The 26,845-nt window shown below is 40.2% G+C and overlaps 1 protein-coding gene and 1 pseudogene across 1 annotated transcript; both read left to right on the forward strand.

Annotated features, from left to right (window-relative positions):
* The window catches only part of LOC121473979, a 41,714-nt pseudogene extending 29,675 nt beyond the window's left edge, over nt 1-12,039 (forward strand).
* A 9,598-nt stretch (nt 12,040-21,637) lies between these two features.
* SRSF1 (serine and arginine rich splicing factor 1) lies at nt 21,638-25,703 on the forward strand. Its single transcript, XM_041726975.1, has 4 exons — nt 21,638-22,230; nt 22,637-22,821; nt 23,196-23,368; nt 23,568-25,703. Exons 1-4 carry the CDS (start codon nt 22,037-22,039, stop codon nt 23,760-23,762), a joined length of 747 nt encoding a protein of 248 aa, XP_041582909.1. The 5' UTR covers nt 21,638-22,036; the 3' UTR covers nt 23,763-25,703.
* The last annotated feature ends 1,142 nt before the right edge of the window (nt 25,704-26,845 follow it).

The following is a 26,845-nucleotide window of genomic DNA, read 5'->3' on the forward strand; positions in this document are numbered from 1 at the left end:
TCTGGTCACCACCTCTGGCTCTGCCACTGCCACTGCCACTGCCACTTCAGACTGGTGACCTTCAGGAAACCGCCTTCTTTCTAAGCAGCCTTTCCTTCTGTCATAAAATTATTAAAGTGAATGACTTTGAAGTTTTTTCCCTAGCTCAAAGTTCAGTGATTCTCCCATTAACCCTGCTTTTAGGCAAACTTCTGTGTCTTGGTAATTCCCAGGCCCAAGTGACCTAAATCTGATGATAGGTCACTACCTTTCTTCTGTTATCCTTTATGCACAGTTTAATCTCCTTTGGTCCTGGACAGAGATGGGCTTGCTTTACTTTTTTTTTTTTTTTAAGATTTTATTTATTTATTCATGAGAGACACAGAGAGGGAAACAGAGACACAGGCAGAGGGAGAAGCAAGCCCCACGCAGGGAGCCCAACATGGGACTCTATCCCAGGTCTCTAGGATCACGCCCTGGGCTGAAGGCAGTGCTAAACCGCTGAGCCACCCAGGCTGCCCCGGGGCTTGTCTTACTTTTAAGAACATTTCTAGAGCAAACAAAACTTTCTTTTTTCTTTTTCTTAGTGTCTTCTGGGTCCCAACATTTGTGTTTTTATGGCAACAGCTTGACTTGAGGTCCTGCTTCGAATGGTTCAAGTATTTTAAAGGTTCTGCTTTGCAAACTTCAACTGGACACAGAAGACTCTGGGTTCATTTGAGGCCACCAGAACAGGATTCTAAAGGAGAATATGTTAGTTAGTTGATTGCAATGATATTTTCACAACAGACTGAAAAACAGACTGAAATTTCATCACTCAGAGAAAGGCTAGAGACTCCCACATTCCAAGAATCTTGCCAACAGATGTTAAGATTGCCTACTTATCTGCTGCTGGGTGACTGTCTGGGTCCCACTCTGAGTATCAAGGGACATAGCACCTATTTTTCTTCCCAGTCATACGACCATTTGAGAACCCCATTCAGGTGGATATAGGATCATCAGAATGAACACTACTCCTCAGATATACATTTGCCTTAAGGATTTAGCATCCCTGGTTACCCATCCTAGACAACTGTTTTACCAGCTGGTTGCCTTTGGGCTAGGGTCTTCCTCTGTCTTTCAGTTTACCATCTATAAACTGGAAAGTAACAATAGGGTTATATTGAGGATTAAATAATAGTGCATGTGAAGCTCTTAGCACTATTCTTTGCCCTGGTAGTTCATATTACAAGAAGATGAATAAACATACTGAGGGCTCATGGTCACCTGGTTTTGTGCTCCAGAGTGGGTTTGGGTTACAAGAAACACAGAAAGAACACAGAGGCCCAGGTTCTAATCCTTGCCCTCACCTCCTTGCCTTCAGCTCCCTATTGAACACCAATGCTATAAAAATTAGAAGTAACATACAGGCAGCAATAGGATCAGTTATCTTGAGTGGCTGTTAAAAAAGGCTTAAGAATAAGTGAAGATAAAATTTAAGAACCAGAAGAGCCTCAGAGAATCTGGACTCCATTCACCCTCCACTCACTTCTCTTTACAGACAAGCAAATGAAGTCCAAAATCTAACACCAAGCCAACAATAGAACTGATTCAGGGAGACCTTGGTAAATTAGAGACTCAGGGAAATATTAATTAAGTTTTAGGAAGTTGTGAAGAAACTAATATTTACTGGTAGTTGTTGTATTAACTTTTTAAAAAAGATTTTATTTTATTTGTGAGAGACAGAGAGAGAGAGGCAGAAACATAGGCAGAGGGAGAAGCAGGCTCCCTGTAGGGAGCTGGATGCGGAACTCGATCTCAGGACCCCGGGATCACCACCGGAGCCAAAGGCAGATGCTCAACCACTGAGCCATCAAGGTGTCCCTGTTGTATTAACTTTAAGCAAGTTTTTAATAACAGGTAGATCTGATGCCTAGACAGAAAGAGCATTTTGTTATTAAGGGAGCGGGAGTGTAGAGGAAATGGGCGGCTTGGACTAGAGAGAGGGGAAGGTGAGGCAGGTAGAAGGCATGTAGCGAAGTAATCCCTGGAGGGAGAAGGGCCCACAGAAGCAGTCTGTGACAAAGCGGTTTTGAGCTGGTCTGTGTTGCTGCTTCCTCAGCAATCAAATGAGTGTCTGTGTATCCTGCCCTATCCTAGGAAATTCCTTTGCTGGCGATCAGTGGAAAGCAAAAAAGGAAGGGCAAAGTCTAAAGTGTATGGTGTTTGTGTAGAGAGAAAACCTGATCACCTAGATGATGGTGGGTAAAAATCCTGTCAGAGGTAAAATAATCTAGCAAGTCTTTCAGGGGTATTCTAGGTTGGGAAGTTTGGGGAAGAGGAAAGAGAAAAAGAGCTTTTATTTCAGTCTCTACCATAGGCCAGGCACAGTGCTAGATGGCATTTTTAAAAGTAAACTCTATCCCCAAAGTGGGGCTCGAACTCAGGACCCTGGGGTGGAGAGTCATATGCTCTACTGACTGAGCCAGCCAGGTGCCCCATAGATGGCACTTTTTTTTTTTCTTTAAAGATTTTATTTATTTATTCATGAGAGATCCAGAGAGGGGGGGGGGGCAGAGACACAGGCAGAGGGAGAAGCAGGCTCCATGGGATGGGAGACTCGATCCCAGGACTCCAGGATCATGCCCTAGGCCAAAGGCAGGCACTAAACCGCTGAGCCGCCCAGGTGTCCCAATGGCATTTTTTAAATAGCAATTTTAGTAAGATATAACTCACATACCATACAAAAAAAAAAATAACTCACATACCATACAATTCATCCATTTTTTAAAAAAGAATTTGTTGGGATCCCTGGGTGGCGCAGCGGTTTGGCGCCTGTCTTTGGCCCGGGGCGCGATCCTGCAGACCCGGGATCGAATCCCACATCGGGCTCCCGGTGCATGGAGCCTGCTTCTCCCTCTGCCTGTGTCTCTGCTTCTCTCTCTCTCACTGTGTGCCTATCATAAATAAATAAAATTAAAAAAAAAAAAAAGAAATACTTAAAAAAAAAAAAAAAGAATTTGTTTATTTATTTATTTATTTATTTATTTATTTATTTATTTATGAGAGAGAGAGAGAGAGAAACAGCATGAGCCAGAGGGGTAGAGGGGAAGGTAGAGATGCAGGGCTCAATTCTAGGACACTGAGATCATGACCTGAGGGAAAACCAAGAGTCGGGGGAGGGGATCCCTGGGTGGCTCAGCAGTTTGGCACCTGCCTTTGGCCCAGGGCGTGGTCCTGGGGTCCCGGGATTGGGTCCCACGTTGGGCTCCCTGCATAGAGTCTGCTTCAACCTCTGCCTGTGTCTCTGCCTCTCTCTGTGTGTGTCTCTCATGAATAAATAAATAAAATCTTAAAAAAAAAAGATAAAACCAAGAGTTGGGTGCTCAACCAATTGAACTACCCAGGCGCCACTCTCATTGTGGTTTTAATTTGCTTTTCCTGATACTAATAATGTCAAGCATCTTTTCATGTGCTTATTGGCTATTTATATATTTTCTTTGGAGAAATGTCTATTCAGATCCTTTGTCCATTTTTTTAAAATTACATTGTCATTTTATTACTGAGTTGTAAGAGTTCTTTATATATTCTAGATACAGGTTCCTTTCTCTATATGATTTGCAAACATTTTCTCCCATTCTGTACAGTTTTGTCACCTTCTTGATGTTATCCTTGGAAGCAAATGTTCTTTCAATGAAGTCCATGTTAGTTATTTTTTTTCTTTTGTCCTCTGTGTAACTTTTGCAAGTATCACACTAATCAGCGTGAACCATGAATGGAACATAAAGAGAAGCAAGAAAAATGGATGCTTGGCACTACTGGAAAATACTACATTATGTAAGAATCTATTGCATTTATGCTGAGAGAAAGAATTTAATGTTAGTCTTTTCTATTACCTAAACCCTCTGTGACTCAAATCCATAGCATTCTGTCCCCAACACAGACAGCAGCCCAACCTATTCTGTTTCACAGATACCAGGCATGAGCTGTGGAGAAGTGTTGCCCTGGGGCCTGAAAAAAAACTCAAAAGAGTAGATGTTTAGGAGAGATCATGTTGGTTCTAAACTGAGTGTAGAATCCAGAATGGCAGAGGTACCTGTGGGGTTTTTTGTTTGTTTCTTCCTCTTCAATATGGAGCAGGTACTACCATGTATGTGGGGGGAAAAAGGTTACCACATTCAGAGGCTTATTTATGCTTAAGATTGTCATTTTTACCTAAAGGGAAAAAAAGATTTTTTAATATTTGGTAAAATACATATAACAAAATTAAGGAACCTATGTGGTGTGTTTTTTAAGATTTTTTTAAAAGTAATTTCTACACCCAATATGGGCTTGAACCCCCAACCCTAAGATCAAGAGTCTTAGGTTCTACTGAGTGGCCAGGTGCTCCAAGGTGCCCGTGTTTTTTAAATAAATGTGTATTTATTTGTGCTATGTGCTGAAACTAGAGCAGAAGTCTCTCCTGCCTGCATCTGCAGGTGTTATTTCTGGAGTTTTAAGAAGAGACTGGCATGAAAACCTAGAGTTTAGGTAGAATCATCGTGGAATTAGTTAACTAGGAACCAACGTCTCGGTACAGAATATCTTACTATAACTCAAATCTAGAACTATATCATGGTCCTGAGTCTTTGAATAAGTCTCATTGGTTGGCTTCTCTTAGATAAGAGATTTTTACCATCCCATAAAGGTATAGATGATGTAGATGTTTGAGATGTTTTAGAAAAGCCAACATATTAGAGAATTTAGCCTATCAAATTTGTGATTTTAATTTGAAATGTTTATTGTCATTAGATATTTTAAGATTTTTATCGAAGTACTCCGTGCTTTGCAATGTAAACTATATTCTTCAATATAGTTTAAAAAGTAAAATAGTGACTTGAGACAACCAAAAACAATAGCTCCCAGTCAATTCCAATAGTAAACACTTTCCATTCTTTTAGGTCTTCTCATAATTACCTCTACATTTATGTGATATACTGTTCTATTGATTCATCAGTTGCAGTGACTTCTTATGATACATGTGTGTTAACTACTTCTTACACCCTCCCCCATCCAACCTCCAAATACAGTTATATCACAGTTTTTGCTTGGATCCACATTTTACATTTTAGTTACCATGACTATGTAAACATTGTTCAAGGCTGATCCAACAGTATACTGTGATTTTACTTCATCTCTCATAAACCTATTTAGCTTTCCTGGAATTAATAATTAACTCAGTTTTTAAAAAAACATTTCTATTTTAGATCAGTTTTAAATTTACAGTACTATTGCAAAGATAACAACAGAGAGACCCCATAACACCTCCACCTAGTTTCCCTTATTATAACAGCTTACATTACTTATACTGGGGTAGAGCTGTCACAATGAATCAATAATCATGCATTAACTAAAGTATATTCTATTCCGATTTCCTCAATTTTTCCCTAATGTTTTATTTTGTTTTTTTCTGTTCCAGAATCCTGTCTCCTTGGAATCCTCCTGGTTCTGAGAGTTTCCCAGACCCTCCCTGTTTTTATGACTTTCACAGTTTTTTTTTTTAATTTTCATTTATTTATGATAGTCATACACAGAGAGAGAGAGAGAGAGAGAGAGATTGAGGCAGAGACACAGGCAGAGGGAGAAGCAGGCTCCATGCACCGGGAGCCCGACGTGGGATTCGATCCCGGGTCTCCAGGATCGCGCCCTGGGCCAAAGGCAGGCGCCAAACCGCTGCGCCACCCAGGGATCCCGACTTTCACAGTTTTGAGGAATGCTAGACGGATATTTTGTAGAATAACTGTTAATTAGGATTTGTCTTATGTTTTTATCATGATTAATGTGGGGTAATTTATTTTTGAGAAGACTATTCTCATTAGACCATACCAGGTGTACCTATTATTGATAGGACTTATCACTGTTGGCATTAACCTTGATCTTCTTGCTTAAGGGAGGATCAACAGTCCCTGCCTCATAAAAGTCACTATGTTCAGCCCACAGTTAATAATGGGGAGTTAACTCTACATATATTCATAAATGAATTCTATATGGGAGATTTGTCTATTCTCCCTATTTATTCAATCATTTATTTATACAGTACAAACTCGTGGATATCTATTTTTTACACTTCAGGTTATCATCCAATACAATTTTTTTTTCATTATTTTAAAATTGTTCCAGTTTGGCCATTGGGAGTTGTCAGGGGGCTCTTATATGCCTTTGACAATATCTCCATCATTGTGGTGGGATTCTTTAAAATTTTATTTCTAAAATATATTTTTTTAAGATTTTATTTATTTATTCATGAGAGACACAGAGAGAGAGACAGAGACATAGGCAGAGGGAGAAGCAGGCTCCTTGCAAGGACCCTGGACTCACTCCTGGACCCTGGGATCACACCCTAAGCCAAAGGCAGATGCTCAACCATCGAGCCACCCAGACATCCCTTATTTTTAAAATATTTATTTGAGACAGAGAGAGAGAGAGCAGGGGGGCGGCACAGAGGGAGACCGAGAATCTCCAGGAGACTTTCACTGAGCAGAGTCAGATGTGGTGCTGGACCACACAACCCTGACATCATGACCTGAGCCAAAATCAAGAGTTAGACACCCAACTGACTGAGCCACCCAGACTTCCCAGATTTTTTTTAAGCATTCTCTTACTTTCTGGCACTACAAAATGCTACAGGCTTACAGTCATTTCTCCAAGGAACTCTGGTTCCTTCTACCGGAGAAAGGTATTAGAAGCCAAGACCTGAGTGCTAGGTATGCTCATTTCTACTAGGGTGTCTTGCTTCTAGGCCCTCCCAGCTGACAGAAATAGGAGATATACACAGTATGCTAATCTATGTATACCCTCAAATCTATAAATATTTCTATATGTAGTTGAGTCTCTATATATAAACATGAGTTCATACCATCTTCAACTCTATTCCAATTACCACATGAATCATTCTTGCGTCTTTCTCTCCTTGTCTATAAGCTCCCATTCCAATACTGAGAACATAGCTCTCAAAATCAGCCTTCCACTTACTTACTGGTTCAATTCCAATATACAGGTTTTTTTTTTTTTCAGAATTATTAACCCAGGAAGCAATCCGTTTATCAGTGTGTATACAGTGCTTATGTACAGTTCCTTCTGCCTTTAGTTTTACAGACTACACTCATTTCCAAAGTTACTTAGGTCAGAACTTTATTCTCCCACTCCCACCAGAGAGCTTGCTTCATATATTTCCAATATATTTAGATTTGTCACATTATGCATTTTATACTGGGTTCCCTCAACTTCCTAAATGATACTCAAAATTTGCATGCATTAAACTTTATACTCTTTGTGCTGTAAAGATCTATGGGTTTTTGAAAAAGTTCTATAGATTTTGATGTTTTATACTCGTCATTAGAGTATCCTACAGAATAGTTTCACCATCCTAAGCCCATGTGTTTCACTTCCCTCTTCCTGAGTCCCTGACAACCATGATCTATCATTTCCACAATTTTGTCTTTTTCAAAATGTCATATATTTGGAATCGTACAGTATGTGGTTTTTTTCAGACTGGTTTCTTTCCCTTATCAGTATGCATTTAAGATTCATCCATGTTAAGACTCCTAACTCTGGGAAACAAACTAGGGGTAGTGGAAGGGGAGGAGGGCAGGGGGTGAGGGTGACTGGGTGGCGGGCACTGAGGTGGGCACTTGACGGGATGAGCACTGGGTATTAATGTTGGAAAATTGAACACCAATAAAAAATAAATTTATTTAAAAAAAAGATTCATCCATGTCTTTTCATAGTTCATTTAACTGCTGAGTAACATCCCATTGTATGGATACACCAACCTCATTTTTCATGCGCTTAAATATTTTTGAACTTACCATTAAATCTTGCAATACTCAATACTGAAATGTTTCAATACAAGTTTTACATGGTCACTTTTTTCAGATGATCTATCCATTACTTTTTTCCCCTGCTAAAGACACCACACTTGCATTTTTTCAGTGTTCTGCTCTAATCTAGACTAGCTGTCCTCAAAAAGAGCTGCAGAGTTGTCCTCCTGGGTTTGCCCTCTGACATCATACTAGAAATTCCATTGTTACCACATAAAATTCTTGTTCTCTGCATCCAATGTCTTCTTTTTTTCTTGGTTTACTTCTTTCTTTTATTGGAACAAATTTCCAGCACCTTCCTGAGAAATAATGGATGGAAGATAAATCATTAAAAATTCTGGCTTTGCTGATGACTGAAAGTTTGGATGTGTATAGAACTGAACACCAAAAATAAATTTTTACTCATAAACGTCAGGGAATTGTTTCATTGTGATTGTTGTTTTAGCTTCCAGTGTTGTTACTGAGAAATCTGATATTCTGATTCAGGGCTGAGAGGGAGATTGTGGTAGGTGATGTATTTTGTTTTCATTAGAAGATTTTAGGATATTTTACCTATAGTGTTCTAAAATTTCACAAGGATATAATTTGGGGAGTTATCTTTTAGTTCATGGTGCTGGGCATTTGGTGATCTCTATCCATTTGAAGACTCCTATCTTTTAGTTCTGGAAATATTTCTGTACTAACCTCTCTGATAATATTCTCCCTATCATTCTGTCTTTTTTCTGGAATACTCATTAGTAGTTTTTAAACTTCCTGAATTCTCTAATATTCTTATTTTTTCTCTCAGTGTCATCTGTTTTTCTAGTTTCTGAGAGGTGTCCTTGCTTTTTGAATTCATTTCTTTACTATCATAATTAAAAGTTTCAAGAGTGTTCCTTTCTTACCCCATAATTGTTTTTTTTTTTTTTAAGATTTTTTATTTATTTATTCACGAGAGATAACAGAGGGGGTGGGGGCAGACACAGGCAGAGGGAGAAGCAGGCACCATGCAGGGAGCCCGATGTGGGACTCATCCAGGGTCTCCAGGATCACGCCCTGGGCTGAAGGCGGAGCTAAACGGCTAGGCCACCGGGGCTGCCCCCACAATTGTTTTACAAATACACCACACACATCTGCTCTTTTTCCCTACTTGTTTCAGCCTCTTGTTGGATATTTTCTGGCAGTCCTTGACTGACCGTTCATATTTATAAGTAGGCACTAAAAAATTGATTGCAAGCAGCATATAGAAGGGCAAGACCTGACCGTAGGGAGAACTGGCTACAATTCTTTTGCTTTGGGTCAAAATTTTCCAGAGCTTCTATCTTTTGTGTCAGCCTCCACCACTCAGGTACCTGGTACCCTGTTTCAGAGTCTTTCATACGTTGTGTGAGAGAATTCAGCTTGCTTTGGGTGCCCTTCTGCAACTCTGCCAGGCTGCCAAGTCACTCATCGACTTCCCACTTCCACTTTCTCTACTTTTCCCACTTTCTACGTCTGTGTATGGTTTAAAGCCTCAGACGTCTTCTAAGTTTTATCAAAGATGGATTTGGTATATGGTCTTTGTTCTTGTGTTTTTTGAGATGATAGTGGGACCGATACGTCTATACTCTACTATCTGAAAACCAGAAGTCTTCTAGAACCATACTTATTTGGAAAGGTTTGATGAATATTTTATTTTATTTTTTTAATATTTGATTTTAATATGAAAAGTTGAAGAGGGGGATCTCTGGGTGGCTCAGTGGTTTAGCGCCTGCCTTTGGCCCAGAGCGTGATCCTGGAGTTCCGGGATCGAGTCCCACGTCAGGCTCCCAGCATGAAGCCTGCTTCTCCCTCTGCCTCTCTCTCTCTCTCTCTCTCTGTCTATCATGAATAAATAAAATCTTAAAAAAAAAAAAAAGTTGAAGAGAATTTGGTTAACTTTCTAAACGGAATTTTTAGATAATTATTGGATTGTAAGTAGTGTTACATCAGGAAATTTTGCTTTGTATTAAATGTGCATGATGGCCATAAGTACCCTGTATGGGTACCATTCCCAACACACTTACACAGTTAGGGTACAGGGCATAAATGAAGTTATGCCAATTAGATGTACTGATGCCCTAATACAAACTATAAAACTTTCTGCTATAGACAACCACTCCTAAACCATCTATTATTAACAGCAAAATAGGTACATAGTAATGTCCACAATGAAGGTCTCTGACTTACCAGTGGAAATGATCCAGTTCTTCTTACCCATTTCAATAATACTTACTGTGCATGCTCAATTGCTTATGGTTGGCATACTGGAAATTAAGCTGAAGGAGATGGAAGACTAGGATAATCAAAACCAGGACATCAAAATGACAGTATCAAATGTCAATATATTGAATACCCAAGCATCAGTGTGTATTTACTGAGCAACTTGTGTGTGCCTGTACGACAGGCTGAAAAAAAGAAGGCATGACACCTTTCCTCCTGGAGATTTCAGTTCACTTAGAAGAACCACAACATACACATGAGCAACAAGGACCAAATAAGACAGAAGATAGAAGTGTGGCAAAGCCCATCTTCTTGGCACTTTGCAGTGTGTAGTGCTAGTAAAATTTGGGGTTGCCAGTATCTAGTTTCTAACTTCTTGGGTGTTGAGAAACAATTGCAGAAGTGGCAGCCCAATAGCACAATTCAGTGTTAAGTCAATCGTGGTGGTGGTGACTAGGACTTCCTAGTCCCAGCTCTATGACCCCTGTTGGATTTATTTTGTCTCAGTAGTTCAGGTTCTGGCCTCCTGATCTCCATTTTCCTGATTGTGGCAGAAGAAGCAACATTCTTGATAGATCAGTTCTGTCATGTTCTGGGAGTCACGCCAAGAGGTATACCTCGAGTCCACTCCTCCATTGCTTCCAACAATTTGGCAAGTACCTAATTTCCTATATTCAACCCCTTTCTGCTTAAGACAACCTAGAGTATGTCAGTTTCCTATATTGAACCCTGACTGGTAGAGGACTAACATTAGGAATTTGAAGGATTCGAAAGAATCAGTTATATTGAATCTGTAATTACTTTAAATGTTTTGTGAAACTTGAGAACTACTTACTTAACATGCTAAATGTCAAGGATTTAATCTTTTAAAAGTAAGTTTTAATTGAATAATAATCATAGAATAAGTAAAAATAATGGATCTTATCTTTACAGAAGATTAATAATTACCAAAATGTTTGATTCTAAAAACATAGGAGAAACTACATTTTTTTAAAAAAGACTTTATTTGACAGAGAGAGAGAGAGAGAGAGAGAGAGCACAGGTGGGGGGGCAGGAGAGGGAGAAGCAGGCTCCTCACTGATCAGGGAGCCCAACACAGGTCTCGATCCCAGGACTCCAGGGTCAGCACTTGAGCCGAAGACAGACACTTAACCAACTGAGCCACCCAGATGCCCTGAGAAACTAGATTTTAAAACTTAAGGATTTTAATATATTGAATATCAATTAAAACATGAGGTATAAATAGTAACGCCCTCCAACAGAAACTCCCCTTAGACATTAAAAAAATACAACTGACATTTAGCACTATCTCTCCAGACCCTTACACAGAATCTAACATCAGAGTGTTCAATGAAATTTGTTGAGTAAATGAGCAAAAATACCGTGGGAAAGATTTCATCATCAGAATTTTAATGAAGAAAGTGAAGTTTAACGCATCTTTTCCTTTCTGGGGTCAGACCTAGTTTGTGGGGACACAGCTAAACACACCACGAAGGTTGGAATTGGTAAATCCAGGACCTGTTCCGGTGCCTCCCTCAGAAAAATGGTGAAGAAGATGGAAATAAGCCAGCACCCCGAATGCACTAACTCATTCTGTGGCAAAACCAAGATGAAAAGATGAGCTGTGGGGATTCCTGGGTGGTTCAGCAGTTTGGCGCCTGCCTTCAGCTCAGGGTGTGATCCTGGAGTCCCGGGATCGAGTTCTGCATTGGGCTCCCTGCATGGAGCCTGTTTCTCCCTCTGCCTATGCCTCTGCCTCTCTCTCTCTGTGTCTCTCATGAATAAATAAATGAAATCTTAAAAAAAAAAAAAAAAAAAAGAAGACAAGTTGTGGGGATCTGGCATTGTGGTTTCTGCATGAAAATGAAAACAGTAGCTGGTAGTGCCTGGACCCACACCACCACTTCTGCAGCAAAGTCTGCCACCAGAAAACTGAAGGAGTTAAAAGACCAGTAGAAGCTATAGCATTTGAAACATTGCCAGCCTAGTAAATGGATTAATTTACATAACAAAAACAAAACCCAGAAAGAAAGTGAAGTTCAGAAAAACTTATCACTAGATAAGTAGCCTTTAAAATTGGGGAAGATGCCTGGGTGGCTCAATGGTCTTATTATGTACACAACAGTATAGAAGTCATGTACATAATATATAAAAATGTACATACATGAGAGGTTTGTGCTCAAAAATGTTTAATGATAAAAAAAAGTGTTTAATGATGGTATGACTGATCAGGAAACTTTGTAGGCTACTGTGGAGGATCAAAGGCAAACTGTTCTGGGTAGGTGTTATGTTTCTTCATGTTTGTAACCCTGAAGTACCCCAGCTAGGGCCTGGCATAGCAAGATAAATGTTCAGAATGAGAATGAATACAGGAACAGATGAATTGATTAATATAAGGACATTTATTTGTTTGTTTATTTATTTATTATTTTTTAAAAGGACATGCATTTAGATGTCCTGGATAATATAATGAGCATGTGAAGGTGTCAGGATGCAAATTCAGATCTGCTTACCTCCAAAGTCTATACTGTTATAAGAATAGGTTGATGCTCAGCACATGAAACAGATCAGCAAAGAGGAACCTAATTTGTTTTTTTAAAGATTTTATTCATTTATTCATTTGAGACACACAGAGAGAAAGAGAGGCAGAGACACAGGCAGAGGGAGAAGCAGGCTCCATGCAGGGAACCCCATGCGGGACTCGATCCCGGGACCCCAGGATCACGCCCTGGGCCAAAGGCAGGCACTAAACTGCTGAGCCACCCAGGCATCCCCGGAACCTAGTTTTTAACACACACACACACACACACACACACACACACACACACACACACACAGATAAGCCCTGAGCAATAGAGAAAAGCATTACATTAATCAGGTTTTTATCATCCTGTCAGCTTTTCCACAAGGGAGACATTCTTCAGAAACACAGAAGGGCAAAAGAGCTACATCACATTTCCTCCAGTTATATATTTGGCTGGAGGAGGCTCCAGGATACGGAGGTTGTATCCTGCATCCTCCTAGAGGCCAGGGACACTTTTGCTTCTTTCTATGATACACAGAGGGAATTTCTCAACTTTTTTTTTTTTTTTTCAGCATAGGCCGGTAAATCTCTCAACCCTTTTTGCCTGCCACAAAAACAAACAAAAAGAACTTCACCTACCTTCTACTAAGCTAGATCCCCACAATATCAAGTTAGTCACAAGACAAAGTTGTGTTTCATTTATTCTTCCTTCCAAAGTAGAGTGGACTAACATCTGAACCACAAATGTTGATAATCCAAGGGCACAGGAGTTCAGAGCCTGAATACAAAGCGCTGTGAAATCAGTGAAAACGTCTGTGTCAGGGCACTCTACTACTAGTTGATTTCCACATGTTATCACATTTAACCTTTATAACAACCCTAAAAGTACTATCATTATCTCCATTTTATAAACAGAGGCTTAACCAAGTTAAGGAACTTGTGCAAAATCACACGAGTAAATGGTTTAGGGAATTTAAACAAAAACCCATCACACCAGATCAGAATTCTAGATTTGTAGAATCTAGAAGATCTGTAGAGTAGTGCCTCTGCCCACCCATGGTTGCCATTAGGTAACAAGAAGTAAACCTTTTGTGAAGCCACTGAAATTTCTGAGGTTGTTTCATTATTGTAGGCTTACCTAACACAATTTAGTTGATACAGGTAGCTTTTTTACTGTTTATAGTGGTGCAAACTTTGGAAACCACTTTAGTAACTTGGTACAGTGCAAATCATGCTTAGTGAGAGCTTCTATTGCTTTACGCATCCCCAAGCAAGTACTTTCTTTGATTTAGGACAAAGGCTCAAAAATGATGGTGCTCTGCAGGCAAGACTCAATCTGTGGGGGTGTGGCTTTGGCATTCAGATTGTTGAATACAAATTGCTTCATCAACATCTAGAGAGAGATTTTCTTAAGGGCAATTAGAGTATTTAAAGAGTACATTGTCAGATGGAAATGTAACTAGAGCCCCAAATATTCTTATGGGTCTTGTGAACTAGCAAACTAGGAGTTTATAAGAAACTTTTTGGCACTGTAACTTGATAAAACATTATTAAAAAACATGACTATAACTTTTTTAAAAACATGTATTTAGGGACGGCTGGGTAGCCCAGCGGTTAAGCATCTGCCTTTGGCTCAGGTCCTGATCCCGGGGTCCTGGGATGGACCACAGGCTTCTCACTCTGCCTATGTCTCTGCCTCTTACTGTGTGTCTCTCATGAATAAATAAATAAAATCTTAAAAAAAAAAAAACACACCTGTATTTAGTTGAAGCTAAAAAAAAAAAAGACCATGTTAAAGTGATAAGCAGTTATTGTATCCATAAAGGTGAAGGATCTGAATAATCCTTTAGACTGTTTCTTTTGTGTTAAGAAGCCTACCTAATGGGGCTTTCTAGTTGTGCAAATTTAAAGCAACACCCACTTGCTCATTTTGAGGAAAAACTATAAAGAAAGCTTTTTTCTAAATGCAGATATTTTAGATTGAGAAGCTGAATATATTACTTGGACATATAAATTATGCTTGGTAAATACATGCTATTCCTTCATGAGAGACACAGAGAGAGAGAAGAGAGGCAGAGACACAGGCAGAGGGAGAAGCAGGCTCCATGCAGGGAGCCCGATGTGGGACTCCATCCTGGGTCTCCAGGATCAGGCTCGGGCTGAAGGCAGTGCTAAACTGCTAAGCCACCTGGGCTGCCCCAATACATGCTATTCCACTCTAAATTATTAGAGGGGCTAAGAAGGTACAGATAGAAATATTTCTTAGCTCGTTACTGATTTGATATGTTTTTGTAGGGATGAGTATGTTATTTAAGATGTGGATTGCACTGTATCAGAAACTGAGATCCAAAAGACCACATAAAAGATTTCATCTCTTATTAGAGGAAATGGAACTGGAAAAGAAAAAATATACTGGACTATGTTTGGCTGGCAAGGTTCATCCTTGACTATGTACTAAGACTATCCTACATGTGGTATTAATTGTGAACAATCCAGACTTCAGAAAATATACCAATGTTGGCCCATTAAGACCTGATGAAATTGTTCTGGTGGAGGTGGAGAGAGAGATTATATTCCTGCAGAAAGAGAGGAAGTTCCTCTAAAGGCAAACAGTCTCACTCTCAATCATATACAAGATAGATCCCAAGACTGGAAATGGAGACTCTGAAGCCAAAGGAAAGAATATTTTCTTCCCTGGTGTCTGGATTCCACAGAATAGAAAATAACTGCGAAGGAATTGCATCTGGTGAGGCATAGTGGCTTCTGGCCACGTGGAAGCAGGTATGAGCCAGACAAGGAAGAGCCTCATTGGCATGGGTCTAGATAATGGGCCAGCACCAGCCTGAAAGCTGGGAGGATACCAGAACTGTAGAATATAATCTGCAAATTTTTGGGAAGTTCATCTGCAAATTCCACAGTGAATGGACATTATTAGATATTTACTTAGAACAAAACCTGTTAGGAACTCTTTGCATGCTGCATTACTTCAACGCAAGAATGGTTACAGAAACCTGCACTCTGGCACTGGCAATTTTCAGTCAACTACACTACAAAAGAATGCAATTACAAAAGAATGCAAGCAGAGCAGATCAACAACACCTCTTCTTCAAAGCTGGTCCCACCCGCAGGGCAGTTGGTTTCCACCAGTTCTAGGTTTCCACCAGTTCTAGGTACCATATGCTAAACTTCAGTAATGGTTAATGAAGCGCCTGTAAAAAATATTACTTCTAAAAAGTGTATTACTTATGGTTACAAATATTAACAATGTAAAATATTACCCATGATAAAAACACCTGGGGGATGGGGTAGAAAGAAGAGAGACCATGACAAAACTGTATTTTGAATCTGGTTTAAGTAAAAATCACAAGAACAGGTTATTTTCCTCTTGGTCAGAGATTGGCAAACTTTTTCTGTGAAAAGCCAGACAGTAAATATTTTAGGCTTGTGGATCATGCAGTCTATGCTGCAACTACTCCACTTTGCAAGTAAATCTAGAAAATAATTCTGACAGTTTTAAGCTAATCTGGGATATCCTTTAAAAAAAAAAAAAAAACCTATACTCTCAAAACTTAAATAAAAATTTTTATTGAAATTATTTCTAACAGGGGTGGCCAGGGTGACTCACTCCATTAAGTGTCTGCCTTCAGCTCAGGTCATGATCCCAGATCCTGGGATACAGCCCTGAGTCAGGCTCCCTGCTCAGTGAGGTGCTGGCTTCTCCCTCTGCCACTCCTCCTGCTTGTGCTCTCTTGCATGCTCTGTCTTTCCAATACATAAATAAAATCTTTAAAATATATATATATTTCTAACATACCTATAGCATTACTAAGATATAATATCACTATTACTAATAGTCACAGCTAACACTTATACAGGACCCAAGTTATAAGATTTGTCAAAAAAAAAAAAAAAGAGTAGCATTTTTGGCAAATAAAGCATATCCGACATATTTTTTTAAATATTTTATTTATTTTTTCATAGAGACACAGAGAGAGAGAGAGAGAGAGTCAGAGACACAAGCAGAGGGAGAAACAGGCTCCACGCAGGGAGTCCGATGCGGGGACTCGATCCGGCATCCCCGGAATCACGCCCTGGACTGAAGGCGGCGCTAAACCGCCGAGCCATCCGGGCTGCCCATCCGACATATTTTTTTTTTTTAATTTTTATTTATTTATGATAGTCACACAGAGAGAGAGAGAGAGGCAGAGACACAGGCAGAGGGAGAAGCAGGCTCCATGCACCGGGAGCCCGACGTGGGATTCGATCCCAGGTCTCCAGGATAGCGCCCTGGGCCAAAGGCAGGCGCCAAACCGCTGCGCCACCCAGGGATCCCCCATCCGACATATTTTTAATAAAGTTCCTTAAAGAGGGATCCCAGGATGGCGCAGCGGTTTGGCGCCTGCCTTTGGCCCAGGGCGCTATCCTGGAGACCTGGGATCGAATCCCACGTCGGGCTCCCGGTGCATGGAGCCTGCTTCTCCCTCTGCCTGTGTCTCTGCCTCTCTCTCTCTCTCTCTCTCTCTCTCTCTGTGACTATCATAAATAAATTAAAAAAAAAAAAAAAAAAAGTTCCTTAAAGAGCCATTTACTCCAATCAGGAAATGTACAACATGAATTGCAGTTTTACTTTTTAAGGGAAAGAACTAAGCAGAGAGTCATAATATTAATAGGAAGAGGGAGACATGGTGAAAATATATCTATTTGTAACATCATTTTAAGAGCTGGTTTCTGGCAAGATCATATCTTATTGTATTAACAATGGGAATAAATGGCCAAAAACAAAACAAGAAGAGTCAAAGAATAAGGGAAGCCAGTCCTAAAATAAGATTACCCAGACTATATTATTAGAGGACTTATTTGGGCCTGTAAAGTGGCCATCATTTTTATACTGTGAAATGAAAACAATCCTTGTACCCATTGTGTCTATCCACTGGTAGCAACATGATGAGGTTTCCATAGAAACAACATTCTGCTCATCTAACGGCCCACCTCTTTCAAAAGGCAGTTACTAAACTGTCAATAATTTTAACAGAGATTTTACTGGTAATAAAGAAGTTACAGCAGAAATCTGTCCTCCGTAGAGTTTGCTAGAAATGAGACAAATATAAATGAAATAAAAAGATATATACTAGTCCTTCCTTTTTCAGAGAATATTTAGCACTAAAGCAAGTGGAACAAGGGAACAGAGTCATGCAAATGAACTGTTCCTAGAGGGAACTCCTGTACACAGTAGAATCAAATATTCCTCATCTCTGTGTCTCTTTACCCAGTAAAAATAAGGAATCCCCAAGGAAGACAGTAGGGATTGACACATGAATATGGAAAACAGAACTTCCAGATTCAAAAAGCCATATTACAGTGCAAATTATTCTAGAATACTCACTATCCCCAATAATGCCTTTAGAGAAATGCATTAGCGAGTGATTTACCTGATTTTGTAAATATTTTTTCCCCATTTTGAAAAACAATTTTATTGAGTTACAATTTACATACAATTCCCTTGCTTTATGTACGTACAATTCAATGATTTTTAGTATATTTACAGGGTTGCATAACTATCACCACAGGCATAGAGAATAAAGTGTTCGGCAAATAACTGAAAAACTGGGTTGTGTGACTTCAACCTTTTTTTTTCCTCAAGTAATTATTTCCAGGGTAAAATATAGTGCCGACACTAGTATATATTTACTAGATTGAATTGAAAGCATTTAAAATTTTTTTGAGGAAAAAAAAAGAAGAAAAAATAAAATAAAATTTTTTGAGGAAGTCACTTTTTATAAACAGCAACAGTGTTAAAAATAAGGCAACTTCTGAGGATTAAGCTAATAAAATATATACTTCATAAATTATCTGTGGGAGCAGCCCTAAAACTACCAGTGAATGTGTAATTGAGGGGTTGACAAACACTGTGAACCCCTAATTAAGGTGAGGATGTAATCTCAGGGGGAAAACTGGAAATGGTTGTAAATCGGTTAGCAGAAATCTAATCAATTGTCTAGTATGCTGTTCAAAGTTTATGTGAAGATCTGCTACAGAAAGAGACTTGTCAGGGTGCCTAGGTGACTCATTCAGGTGAGCTGACCTGACTCTTGATCTCAGGGTCCTGAATTCAGGTTCTGCATTGGGCTCTGTGCTGGAGGTGGAGCCTACTTAAAAAAAAAAAAAAAATCTCCAGTCTTTACCCAGCATCATTGTCCAGGGAGCAGACACACAAAATCCAAGGGGTATAAATGAAGAGATATACTCTGAAGTGGGGCAGGGGTCATTTTTTAAGGTCTCACCACTATCTGAATGAGATCTCTCAAAACAATTCGCCTCATTTTGCTTTGATTACTCATTTACTAAGCAACTGCCTAATCTGTTTTCCAGACCTGACAAAACAGTTGTCTTGGCGTGTACAATCTGAGCATCCTGGCTACCAAAAATGAATCTGTTCCCCCCACTCCCTGCCTCCCCAAAAAAATGAATAAATGGTTTGGTTTGCTTGCTTTCTTGTTTTTTACTCTTGTGGACTAAAATATGTTAATTAACTCTAGGATACTGATATATATTTTTTAAATATTTATTTATTTATTAAACAGAGAGAGAAAGAGAGAGGCAGAGACACAGGAGGAGGGAGAAGCAGGCTCCACACCGGGAGCCCGATGCGGGACTCCATCCCGGGACTCCAGGATTGCGCCCTGGGCCAAAGGCAGGCACTAAACCGCTGAGCCACCCAGGGATCCCCTGGGATACTGTTATTAAGATTACACCCTTGAGGTACCCGGGTGGCTCAGTCTGGTTAAATTTCAGATTCTTGGTTTTGGCTCAGGTCATGATCTCAAAGTCCTAAGATTGAGCCCTGTGGAGGGCTCCGTGCTCAGATGAGAGTTGGCTTGAGATTCTCTCTTTCTTCCTCTGCCCCTCACCCCTACACTCGTGCTCTCTCTCAAATAAATCTTAAAAGAAAAAAAGAGGGGCAGCCCGGGGGGCTCAGCAGTTTAGTGCCGCCTTCTGCCCAGGGCATGATCCTGGAGACCCAGGATGGAGTCCCACAACGAGTTCCCTGTGTGGAGCCTGCTTCTCCCTCTGTCTGTGTCTCTGCCTCTCTCTCTCTCTCTCTTTGTGTGCCTCATGAATAAATAAATAAAATATTTTTTAAAAAAAGATCACAGCCTTAACTATAATAATCACCAAACTAATGTCATCCTGGTAGACCTTAAAAAAGAGCCACTCAGACTTTTCCTGCTATATTCTGACCTCATGATGGACCCCAGAATCTCTAACTTGGTTACATCAAATACAATAAAAGAAGCCAAGAGAGGAGCAAGAATATCCTATTCATTCTATATTAAATTCTACTTGTATTCATCTGAACATCAGAAATAACTGCCTGAAATTGGACAAGAATAAATCAAAGCAAATTTACAATTTTCTTATTTTTCTGGAATGAAAATGTCTTGAAATTAATTAATTAATTAATGTCTTTTCTGCTACTAACCGAGTAGCACAGTGCTAAAAACTGAATAAATTTGTTGAAATAGTGTCTTTTTTGGTCAGCTTCTTTGGTCATTTTGAAAATAATCAGGTTCTTTTTTTTTTTAATTAAAAGCCCAGTTTCAAAAATTCCACTGATGGATAATCAATGAAGGATATTCTAAAAGATAGACAATCTGTCCTTCCCTCTAAAATTTTCAGAGGTTTCTTAGCTTTGGGAATCTACAGACCCCTATAAGAATCTAACTAAAAATTCAAATCCTCTTTGCAGAAAAAGTACATGCATGTATATGCATAATTTTGGAAACCATCACAGAGTTCTAGGACTACCAAAGATCCTCTATGAATCTTTTCAGGATCAAACTGAATTTTTTATTTTGGGATCACTCAGAGACATTGGTAAAATACACTCAATCAACTTTTAGAACGAAGAAAACATGCCCTTCCCCTAAACAATGTACTTATTTTTTAATCTCAAAGGCACTTAGGATTTTGAATATACTTGTGTTCCCTTCTCTACTATGACTTCTGGAATGACTGGAGTCAAATTTGCAGTCCATCTTTAGTAACTGGGGAGGCAATTACCTCAGGCATTTTGTATAGTAATCTTATCCATGACTTCATCTTAAATTCCTCCCCTCTTATTTTCCCATTCCCCCTGAGTTCTTGGTACAGTTTTAATAATGTTATCTTGTAAACTGCTTCACATCCTTGGGGACCATTGCAAACAAATACATAATATGAAGAAAATCCTCCGTAAACTCAGGGTGCAGATGTTTTAGCATATTTATGACGGCAGGGTTTTCTTAAAAGTTGAATTCATTACAAATATTTTAAAATCCCAACCAGATATTTTTTCAGATATCTCTGAAAAAAATGTTAACAGGTTCTTATTTCCCTGGGCCACCATGCAAGTGGGATCAGTTCTGAGCAGCAACTGTGGTCTCCAGGGGTCACAGTTCTAACACATCCCTGCTCGTTTAAATATTACCTGAGAGGCTCGGGAATGAGGTCAAAAAGAGGAACAAACTCCTGGATTCTGCCAACACACGCGCGCTTTTTCTTGTTTTTTTGAAAGAGTTGGATACATAACAGGCACAATTCACTCTTCAACCTTTCAATGGACCTCACCTCTGCGCTAGGCCCAGTGATGGGCGATTAAAGAGAAGCTGAGGTCTCAGTCCTAGTTGACTGGTCAGGGCTCGGCCACCGCCACTAGGTCAAGGTGTGTTGAGCTGAGCTATACAAAGTTAAGTTCTGAGCCGGCGGTGGAACGGGGTCTAAGCTGGGTTGCCCTAAATGAGACACTTGTCTGAGCAGCCCACCGCCTGAGATCAGAAGGGGCTGGAAGACAAAATCACTACTTGGCTCGGCTCGGGATTGAAGCACAAACAGCGGAGCTCCGGGACCAGCCTCCCTCTACTAGGATGTTCCCGTTTCCGGAGCAACCGCCAGGTCCCTCCCCCCTTAGCTCCGCCCCCAGCAGTCTTTCCCGCCAAAGGCCGTTAACGCCGCAGAGCATCGTGGGACAAGGCTCCAGGCTAGGTTTCACCCAATGCTTTTAAGGCGCGGACTTGTTTTAAAAGAGACTCATTCCTGAGAAAACGGACTATCCTTTAAGATTCGTCAGAGATTAGTAGCTCCCTTAACGAGGGATCTCTTTTTAATTTTTACCAAAGGGCGGGTCACGTCATCTGCGAGCCACTCCACAAATCCAGAACGCGAGGAACTTTTTTCTCCCTTCGCGCGGAGGGTGACGTCGCGCATGCGTGAGCGTACCTTTCGCAGCACCCGTTACGCTCTTGCGCGTGCGTACTGAGATCGTATAGCAGCTTCCTCCCGCTTCTCTTCCTCCCTCCCCCCATATCCGTGCGCCGAGCTGATAAAGGCGCCATTTTGGAGGGGCCGCGGGAGACGTGGTGTCGCTGCGGGCTCGCTCTGCCGTGCGCTAGGCTTGGTGGGAAGGCCTGTTCTCGAGTCCGCGCTTTTCGTCGCCGCCATGTCGGGAGGTGGTGTGATTCGTGGCCCGGCAGGGAACAACGACTGCCGCATCTATGTGGGTAACTTACCTCCAGACATCCGAACCAAGGACATTGAGGACGTGTTCTACAAATACGGAGCTATCCGCGACATCGATCTCAAGAATCGCCGCGGAGGACCGCCCTTCGCCTTCGTTGAGTTCGAGGACCCTCGGTGAGGCGGCCTGGGCCTTGCCGCCTTGAGGCAATAAGTTGGAGTTGTTGGGGAAAGGCCTTGTTACCGAGAATGGGGAGGTGGGCTTTTAGGTTGGGGGTAAGACTGTGTCGCCCATGCAGGAGCCGAGTAAGAGCCGAGTCGATGTGGTTTCTCTGGTGGCTGGGCCCACGGACGTCCCCAGAGTGGACTCTCCGTCTTGGAGCGGGAAACTGAGGCGCCGAGGGCTGGTGTAGTGGTCGGGAGCCTGGCGTGCTTCTGGGTGGGGGAGGGGCCATTCCTATTATGCAGCGCATGTGGGCTCTTCCACGCTGGGTGCGCATGTGCGGGGGCCGCTAGTTCCGACTGAGTTAGCTGCCCCTCCCGGGCCTTACTCTTACACCTCTTGCTTTCTCTGATCACGCAGAGACGCGGAAGACGCGGTGTACGGTCGCGACGGCTATGATTACGATGGATACCGTCTGCGGGTGGAGTTTCCTCGAAGCGGCCGTGGTACAGGCCGAGGCGGCGGCGGGGGTGGAGGTGGCGGGGCTCCCCGAGGCCGCTATGGGCCCCCATCCAGGCGTTCTGAAAACAGAGTGGTTGTCTCCGGTGAGTTTACTGTTGGTGAGGGATGTTGAGGAGGGACAGGAGCCACTTTTAAGTGTTCCCTTGCGTGAGTGGTTTTGACAAATGCCTGTTTTTGTGGTAGGTCTTAAATTTAGTTTCTCGGGTGAGTTTAGTAAAGGATAACTGTAGTGGAGGTGTACCAATGTGCTAGTTACCTACCATTAGGTTGGATGCCTGGACGATGAAGATCCTTACTTTACAGAGAATTTGGGACTTTGGATTCCAGAATCTTAATTAATGGCTCTCTTACCTACGATCTTGAATCTGATTAATTTTAAAGTGGTTTTCGTTCTACTATAGATTTTAAGTGTAGTGTGAAATTTAGGGTGATTGGTATTGAAAAAATACTTTTTTAGGACTGCCTCCAAGTGGAAGCTGGCAGGATTTGAAGGATCACATGCGTGAAGCAGGTGATGTATGTTATGCTGATGTTTACCGAGATGGCACTGGTGTCGTGGAGTTTGTACGGAAAGAAGATATGACCTATGCAGTTCGAAAACTGGATAACACTAAGTTTAGATCTCATGAGGTAGGTTTTACACTTACTCTTTTCTTTGGCCAGAATTGGATACAGTGGTCTTAACAGTGGAATTTGAAGGTAAGATTCAGGCAAGGGTGTCCAAGTAAAGTACCAGATTTCTGGTTTTAGTTACATTGTATTCGTTCAGCATGCCTGAAGACAGGTGAAAGCTTAGATCTTTCAATCGAAAGTTCTGTCTATTCAATAGGGAGAAACTGCCTACATCCGGGTTAAAGTTGATGGGCCCAGAAGTCCAAGTTATGGAAGATCTCGATCTCGAAGCCGTAGTCGTAGCAGAAGCCGTAGCAGAAGCAACAGCAGGAGTCGCAGTTACTCCCCAAGGAGAAGCAGAGGATCACCACGCTATTCTCCCCGTCATAGCAGATCTCGCTCTCGTACATAAGATGATTGGTGACACTTTTTGTAGAACCCATGTTGTATACAGTTTTCCTTTACTCAGTACAATCTTTTCATTTTTTAATTCAAACTGTTTTGTTCAGAATGGGCTAAAGTGTTGAATTGCATTCTTGTGTAATATCCCCTTGCTCCTAACATCTACATTCCCCTCATGTCTGATAAATTGTATTTTAAGTGATGTCATAGACAGGATTGTTGAAATTTAGTTAATTCTCCATGCTCTTCAGACTGTGATATTGTGTAAATGTCTATTCTGCTCTGGTTTGTGTGAACTGGGATGTTGGGGGTGTTTGTGGTTATCTTACCTGGGGAAGTTCTTATGTTTATCTTGCTTTTCATGTGTCTTTCTGTAGACATATCTGAAGAGATGGATTAAGAATGCTTTGGATTAAGGATTGTGGAGCACATTTCAATCATTTTAGGATTGTCAAAAGGAGGATTGAGGAGGATCAGATCAATAATGGAGGCAATGGTATGACTCCAAGTGCTATTGTCACAGATGAAATTGGCAGTATTGACCTTATACTAAAAGGCAAGGGATAAAAGTGATTATATATATATATATATATATATACATCTACCTTAAAACACTTGCAAACATCTTGTGCAGTTATCTTTAGCTACAATTGCTTTGCTCTTTAAACCTTGGCAATTGTGGCAAAATTACATTGCCCATTTTGTAACAATTATTTTGCTCCCTTCCCCCCTTTTTTGTTTTAATAGGGACTAATGTGGGAAGAACTGGCTAATTTGTCACAGTGCTTAGTTACAACTGTTAATGTGTGACCTGCTGTTGGTGTACATGTGGGTACAGGGTGTCTTTAATTCCAACCAGATAGAGTATAATATCAATACTGCTAAATCTGCATGTCCTCTGTGTGACTGATATAGCGTTGCTATTTCATTTTTTTAAGACAAAATGAAAGCAAAATAGAATTCCAATGTATTGGTGTAGATAATCTAGTTGGGAATATTTTTAAGTCTCACCTTCCCCTTTAAACTAATATTCATAATTGACTCATGTTTAAAACACTTTAATTTACAAATTAAATTGCAGATGGGAGCATTAGGTTTAGTTTAGACTTAGGGTGGGTAGCAATACGAGTAAACTTTTCAACTACATAACTTTTTGCAACCACAAAACCTGTAATACGCTGTACAGTAACAAGTGTTGGCATTATCAGTTGAACTGTAAATATAAAATGCTTCTTCCAATTAGTCTCTATGATGATTAAGTTTCTAAAATTTATCTGAACACCATTCAGAAACTTGTTTTGGGGAATTTGATAGTTATTGATGTACATCTGTTAAACTGATGACAGACATAACTCATCATTCCCCAGAAACCTTTTTTGATTACAGTATCTAACATTTTGCCTCCTCTTTTTTGGTTTTGCTGGTTATAAAGGTTTGGATTGGAGAGGGCTCACTGGATCCCAATCCTTGGAGCTGGATCATTGGATTCAAATCATAATGTGGATAGGATAGGGAGGATGAATTACAAGGATTCATGGAGCGGGATCAGATTACCAGGAACATAGGAGTGGATTCCTGCCCCAACCAAACCGCATTCGTGTGGATTTTTTTTTTTTTTATTCAACTTAATTGGCTATTCCAAAGATTTTTTTTTTTTCCTATTTTTGACGATTGGAGCCCTTAAGATGCACGATGGAATTGTGTTTTGCATTTTTTGGTAAAAGGAGCAAAGCGAGGACCTGGAGATAATACGCTGGAGCAATCTCCTTGGAAGGATTCAGCACGAGTAGATGGTAAACATTTAAAGGGGAAAGGGGGGGTTTGTTTAAAATAGTAAATCAGTAAGTCACTTCTAAATTTAAAGAACAAAATTGGAGTTGAAGAATAAGTAGGTTTCCAATTGGCTATTGCCGTTTTTCTTTGAAAAAAATAAACATTTTTTAAAAAACTATGCATGGTTGTCCTTTTTCCTCTTCATGTAAAATTTCAGTTGGGTGACTAGTTTATCAGTTAATACTTTTGATAAGATTATGTTGTGTGTTAGTAAATTAAAGGTTCTTGAAAGGTAATCTAGTAAGTGGAGTTAGCCCTCTCTTATTGTTAATTGTAAAAGACTTCTGGGGGAGATAAGGTTAAGAATAAGGCAATTGTGTATATAATATGGTAAATGGGGTGATCTAGTTTCTGAAAGATAATCTTCCCATACTTTGATAAAAATGATTAAATTTATAGATGTTTAATTTTTGGTGATCATCTAGACAACATAGGCTTTTATGCAAAATTGGGTAGTGACCAGTTAATGTTAACTTGGGGATAGCCTTTGAGATTTTCATGCTCTTCTCAAAAATTGGTAAGTATTAAATGTTAAATTCAGCACAGATTAGCACCCTTAACACAAATTACATTTTTTTCTGAAATGTGAATAATACACTAGAATATTAACTGCTTATTTGTCAATAAAAAGCTGGGCTTTCTTTAGAATTTTGCTTTGCAAAACCCTTCTCAACCATAAGCTGATTCTGTATCCAAAACCTACCAAAGCAGTGATTTATATCTTAGTCTGCTAGTTGTTGTATCTTTTTATTTTGATAGCCCCTTGGTGCTATATTTTCATTTGAGTTGGGGGAGGAGATTTTTACTTAAAATCCCTAATCTTTTTCTTTTGATTTCCTCATAGCTAGTCAAAACCATCAAAACACTTTTTTCTGCACCCAAAAGAAATAACTAAATCTTAAAACATTTGCCTTGGATGCTAATCAGAGCTGGAAGCTGAATTTAAGACCACTATGCAGGTGACATAATTTGGAATCTTGGAAAAGCTATACATAGTCTTGGTAATACAAGAAATGGGCCCTAAGAGATTTACATAAGGACACCCAACCGAAACATTTAGATGAACCTTGTGGAATGTAAGGAAGAGAGAGGGATATTAAGTTCAAAACCTTAAGAGTCTCCTTTAAGTAAAGAACTTGGTATAAATTAAGGAAGTTACTAGTTTTTATGCAGGGATTTAAAATACAACATTCAAGAAGTGGAAAGATTTTTACTATTTGAAACCAATGTTTCATGTATAGAATATAAATATTTTTAAAT

This window comes from Vulpes lagopus, chromosome 12 (genome assembly GCF_018345385.1).
Source record: "Vulpes lagopus strain Blue_001 chromosome 12, ASM1834538v1, whole genome shotgun sequence".
In the NCBI taxonomy this organism is placed as follows: Eukaryota; Metazoa; Chordata; class Mammalia; order Carnivora; family Canidae; genus Vulpes; species Vulpes lagopus.

Excerpts from the sequence above, each read along its gene's own strand:
- SRSF1 (XM_041726975.1), top strand. The coding sequence starts at position 22,037 with ATGTCGGGAGGTGGTGTGATTCGTGGCCCGGCAGGGAACAACGACTGC. Across the intron at positions 22,231-22,636 it reads GTTGAGTTCGAGGACCCTCG|AGACGCGGAAGACGCGGTGT; the intron begins GTGAGGCGGCCT and ends CTGATCACGCAG. Across the intron at positions 22,822-23,195 it reads AAACAGAGTGGTTGTCTCCG|GACTGCCTCCAAGTGGAAGC; the intron begins GTGAGTTTACTG and ends ATACTTTTTTAG.